Source organism: Thunnus thynnus, chromosome 17 (genome assembly GCF_963924715.1).
Source record: "Thunnus thynnus chromosome 17, fThuThy2.1, whole genome shotgun sequence".
Taxonomy (NCBI): domain Eukaryota; kingdom Metazoa; phylum Chordata; class Actinopteri; order Scombriformes; family Scombridae; genus Thunnus; species Thunnus thynnus.
In genome coordinates this window covers 21,698,447-21,704,446 of record NC_089533.1, presented here as the reverse complement: position 1 = coordinate 21,704,446, position 6,000 = coordinate 21,698,447, and the positions used below count along the sequence as shown (strand labels likewise).

Here is a 6,000-nt window from a genome sequence, read left to right as displayed (position 1 = left end):
AAGACAGTGCAGGAGGCGAGGTGATGGAGAGGAAAGAAAGTGCAATTAGCTGAGTTGCAGCTCAGGCACTTTGTGAAAATGTCATGTTTGACTAAGTACAACTCAAAATAAAACAAAAGCTGAGCTCCTGCATCTATCATCTTGCAAATTTATGACTGAAGTGAACAAAAGTGCAGCATTTTAGCAGGATAAAAGGAACACAAATGTCATCGAAAGCACTTGTTTTTCATGCCAGAGACTCACACAGGACACCAGAAGTACAGTTCCATCTGTTTATTGATTAACTATAAAATATTGAGTTACTAAAACAATTTGAAAGAAACACTGATAAACGTGGTTGCTGTCTGTAAAAAAAAAAAGAAAAAAAAACCTTACACATACAGTATAGAGCGACAGAATATATCTGGTTTCAGATTTATCTCTAAAATGTATTCTTTTGCATTTTTTACAAGATTAGACATGTGTACAAAGTATATTCTGATAGCTTTTTCTCCCCTCGACTGTGAAGGATCATTTACAAAACTTAGATGATTTTTCTATTTATTTTCAAAATAATCTTTTTTTTGTGTGTGTGTCTGTAACAGGACGATAACGATACTGAAGGAACAGCAGACGAAGAACCAGCCTCCAGTCCACCTCTCTCTCTCTCTCTCTCATTCTCTCTTTTGCTCTCTCTCCCATTCCTCTCTCTCTCTCTAGCAGCTAGCTCCCAGTGCCTTTCAGCAGTATTGCTTAAGAGGCGTGGACGATTGTTCAGAGAGGGGAAGCAAGGGGGGAAAAAAATGACAGAAACATGCAAAAGAAAAAAAAAATACAGAGATGTATATTAAAAAAAAAAAAATCACAGCAAAAACAAAATTAAAAACACATAAATGGTGATAAAAGGAACATAAAGCCAGGTTCTTAAAACACATGACACCAAAAGAAAATGAAGGCAAAACGGGGAATAAGTGTGTGTGTGTGTGTGTGTGCGTGTGTATGTGTGTGTGTTGGACCCTGTAAGAAGGCCTAAGGCTGGGCTTTGGATGGAGATAGGGGGGCAAATAGAGATTGGAAGGCAATAACACACACCTTCAAGGGTTACCAAAGGTGTGTAAGAGTGTGTGTGTGTGTATGTGGTAATACCAAGGGATAAGAGTGTGATGTCTTATCAGTCTGTCTCTCTCTCACACACACACACACACACGCACACACACACGCTCACACACACGCTCACACACACACACACACACACACACAGAAAAAAAGTGCTTTAGCAGCTCCAGGGGTAAACAAACATTCATAACGGGCACTTTAACTTGTTCACTCTGCAAACACCTGTACGACCTGTGTATCCATTACACCGGGGATCCATTTTGGCTGGCTGTCAGTCTGGCTGTCAGTCAAAACTTTTGAACTTTTGTCTGCAGGAAAGTGAGTTTACGGGAGGGATCGTCTGTCGGGTGTCAGCCCGAGGGAGCCGACCTAAGAGCAGCAGCTTGAGGGGCAGGCGGGGGCTTTAAAAGATAAAATTCTCTGGCATCAATTGATCGATCGATTCATTCAGGTTGAAATCTACACAAAAAAAAAATCTCAGACAACAGTACACATAGTGACTCTGTACCTGGTCAAACCTCTTTAAACGGGCTTTCAATATTAACAGACTAGCAGCACATTATCAAGCTTAACTACTACACTGATGCTTTTTTTTTTTGTCATTTATCGGGAACACGTGACATTAACATCTCGGGTTGTCCTCCAGATGTCACTCAGCCACCTCAGAGTGAGTAGAAATAATAAAAAAATCTGACAAAACCAAAAGATCTCGAGAGAGTAGAAAATATTAAACCTATTGAATATCAACAAGACAATCTGCAATCTCTGCAGCAAGGCAGAGAGAGGGCAACATGGTAAGAAACATACAAGAAAATCAACATGATAATCACAGGTATATACAGTATACTACATACAGTATATACTGCATCTAGATGCTGATATATCTGATACACGCACTATACACAATATACGGGGGCTTGTTTTAACCACAAATCACAAAGAAGATAGGTGTTTCCCTACGTCAGCAGACTGGGGAGAATACCAATCAGATTCCTCCTCGGCGCCTTTATAATGGTGGGAGTAGGAGGAGGGCGGGACCTAAGAGAGATTTGGCGAATCATCATCATAAGGCCTGGGAGAGTAAGGCCGCCCAAACGCTCACAACCCTGAGCACAACATTCAACAGTCTCACCCTAAAAACGGTCAAACTAGGCACATAGAAATTATTCATAAGCAGCTAAAAGAAAGCCGAAAAGCAGAACGTGTGAAAGGGACGTGGTCCATGTGTTCGTTTATATCTGTGTCTAAAGGGGGCGAAGGGCATCGCTGGCATGCAGAGGAGAGGCAGCGAAAGCGGTGGGAGGAAGGGGGTTTTTAGTAAATACTCTAGGAAGACATACAAGACCTCCCAGTCGCAGAGTCTCCTCTGCAGCGGAGCTCATTCAAAGTGCACTCATGTCAGAAATACAACTGATTGCTTGGAGGGTAGAAATGTGATCAAAGGGGGGATAACATCCATAAAACAGCAGAAGCAAAAGAAAAAAAAAAAAAAAAACATCTAACACAGGACACATAGAGGTTGCAAACACTGCAGCCAAACTGTGGAAAAGGACTGTTAAAATTGAATGATACTGATCTAATCAGTGCTGGCAGATTCATACTGTGCATCAGTGCCATGACCTTGATGCGTCTTGGACTGACTGCAGCGTTTACAACCGTGAAAACACCTTTTTTTTTTAAAAAAAAAGGAAAAATCCACCCTCACTGTTAATACATCAGCTTGTGTTTGTCAGTACATTCCAGGAGTTAGTTTGTGATAAAGTGTTGACTTTACTCTGTTATCATTTCTTCTTACAAAAACTGTCCTACGTTTCCCAGAATACCTCTCAACACCCTCCAGACAACGTATCTCGAATCGAGGCTTCTGCCAGGATCTATTTCTCCCTGTATAGTTGTAGCAAAACAGACAAACAACAAAACGCAAGATGCATCAACAGCATCTTCTTTTTTACATCATAGTGTTTAAGTGTTGTTAGGGTGGATTTTTCCTTTAAGAGAAGGAACTCAAAGATGAAAATGGGAAGTGCTTTTAATAGTACAAGATTCCTTCCTCTCTCTTTAGCCTGAGTCTCTGAGGGAGTCAGAAGTTTTAGTAGCACACGGACAGGCTGCCTGCCCGAGGTTAGGATTGTCAAGGGGAATTGAGGGGGTTAAATTAAAGGAGTATAGACTTTAAGTGTTTTCGTTTTTTTTTTTAAGTGCTCTCTGTTGGACAGCAATGGAAGGAGTCTCTACCTCTCTCTCTCTCTCTCTTTCTCTCTGCGTCTGTCGCTCCTGCTGTTCTGTAGATACATTTATATGTCTGTAACATGTTCTATATGACTGTAACATGACTGTAACATCACCACGGCAACATCATAATCACAACATCACATCACCTGGCGTGTGTGCGTCTGTTTGACGGACAGACACCGGCGTCTCTCCTGTATCATCATTCACAGTTCATTAAAGCTTCTCGACGGTTTACCTCTTTAGAAAAAAGTACTCTGACATAAATCTATTACATGAAAATAAAACACTCATATTTTCCTCTATATAACTGTGTGTGTGTGTGTGTGTGTGTGTGTATTACATGGGGGTGAGTATTTACATTACATGTGTCTGTGCAGGTGTGGGTGTACACGTGTTTATGCAGGGTATATTTCCATGGAAAAAAGGAGACTGAAGTGCTCATGTGTGTTCTGAATCTTTCCCATGAACACAAGCAGAACAGTATATGTTGATGGAGTCTGTGTGTGCAAATGTTACAGGAGACGTTCAGGTTCCTTTTAATACTGTCTGTAGTGTCTCCTGTCTCTGTAGTAGTAGCTGTTCATGACAGTCTGTTTGAAGTGTATCATGCTGTTAGAGTCACGGCGGTGAAAGATCCATCATGAGTGAAGAGCAGTGATTAGACTTGGGGAGACCACGGGTCGGGTTTTGAGTCCTAGCGTGGTCCGAAGTTGTTGTGTCGTGTCGCGATTTGGTTTCAGAGACTCGTAGCCGGGGTTCTGGTTTTGTTCAGCAGATGACTGGGACTCCGTCGGTGTTGAAGATCATGCCGGTGGTGGGTTCGTAGGTGCCGGCCAGGTAGTAGAGATCTTCGCTGTCGGCGTAGCGGCGCGTGTGGGTCATCTGCTCGTACTCCTCCACGCTCACCACCAGGCACTTGTGACTGACCGTCTGCACGTCGTTCTCGTCGCTGTGAGACGACTGGTAGAGGGCGCGCTGCGATAGAGACATACAAGTTGTTATTCTAAAACTATTGTATGTATTGTGCATGAAACATTTCATTCTCTTCTACACAACTGGACAATTAACTGCACATGTCCAAATGAGCCCAGAAATGGACAAAATCATCAGACAAAAAAAAAACATCAGACAAGCAAGAAAAATGATTGAATATATCAATTATCAATTCAATAATAAGGATGATAATATAATTAATCTTTCATTAAGTCATTTTATTTCAACTCCTTCAATTAACACACGGAACAAGTCTCAATAAAAAACCTGTTCAAGACAAAAGTCTAAAAAACTAAACATCACAACACACCAAACTGCATTCCATTGTGGTTGTTCAGGTCGGTTAATTAACGTTAGGGTTATTGTTCATGTGTTTTTTTTAGTAGTTTATTAAAACCTGCCTTCCTGGCTGCTTCAATGATCCACATCGTGATGGCTCTACACACTACACATCTACACACTGCATCTGTTCTGGGTTTTGGTTTAACTAGATAACCCCTACTAATCTGCCTGCTAGTGTGACTATGTTGATCTCTCAGATCATTTATTTGTGAATACGGACAATTTGGTTGTTTACTATAACAGATATTGCTAATGAAACCCATTAGACTGCATGCCAACCTCTCCTCTACTGAGCCATGAGAGCCTGGCATGCTTCTCTCTGTACTCTGCCTCACACCTAAAGGACAGGGCAGTGCGAGCCTTGCAGCTTTATTCTGAGCTATTTGGAGCTTACACAGATCTTTTTTGGCTGCAGCTGACCAGACTGCTGAGCAGTATTCAAGGTGAGATAAAACAGGTGCCTGTGTCACTAGCACTCTAGAGGCACGGATAAGAAAAGAGGAACATATTCTGATGCATGATATCCTCCTCTAACCATTTTCTTAATAATATTTTTAATATGTTTCTCTCGTAATTGCTGCCAATCGAGTGTGACACCAAGCAAATTTGCCTCTTGAACCTGTTTAATATCCGAGCCTTTGAGTGACAGGCACAGCTGATTATCATTATTAGTGGCGTGTTTGACCCTGAACATCATACTTTCGGTTTTTGTCTATTCTCACGTATCCAGTCAAGTAATTATTGCAGTTCAGACTGAAGTGTGTTCTTTAACTCAGTTATGTTATTTCATGCAAAATTTAAAGTTGTATCATCCGATAATAGAGCAGCACTGCACTTATCCAAGACATATGGCATGTCATTGGTGAATCTTGAAGAGTAGCAGCCTGAGGCAACTCTCCTGGAACACGCTGCACTGTAAGCGTTTAGCGGTGGACAAAATACCATTAATAACCACAGACTGCATCCTATTGGATAAGTAGCTATTCATCCAGTTGATTGTTGTTGGACTAAAGCCATATGCAGTTAGTTTCATTAATAATAATCTATGGTCTAAGATATCAAATGCAACACTAAAGTCAAGTAATACAGTTAGGAATGTTCTTTTCTTGTCAGTATAAGAAAACCATTTGTCGATCATCTCTGTCAGTCCTGTGTGTGTAGAGTGATCTGCCTTATAGGTAGGCTGGAAATCAGAGTTTAATTCATTAAGTGAAAAATAGTGTAGTATCTGTTCAAGGACAACTTTTTCCATTAGCTTGCTCCACACTGGAAGAATACTAATGGGTCAGCTATTGGCAGCTGAGAAACTCTCCCGTTTGTTTTTCAGAAGAGGAACAA

General features: G+C 41.1%; 1 protein-coding gene across 2 annotated transcripts in view; it reads right to left on the bottom strand.

Annotated features, from left to right (window-relative positions):
* Nucleotides 1-258: 258 nt before the first annotated feature.
* The window catches only part of tnrc18 (trinucleotide repeat containing 18), a 59,070-nt gene continuing 53,328 nt past the window's right edge, over nt 259-6,000 (bottom strand). For both annotated transcript variants that reach the window (XM_067570231.1, XM_067570230.1), the window contains exon 30: nt 259-4,302. In XM_067570231.1, coding sequence (XP_067426332.1) covers nt 4,096-4,302 — 207 coding nt within the window. In that variant the 3' untranslated portion in view covers nt 259-4,095. The remainder of the gene's footprint in view (nt 4,303-6,000) is intronic.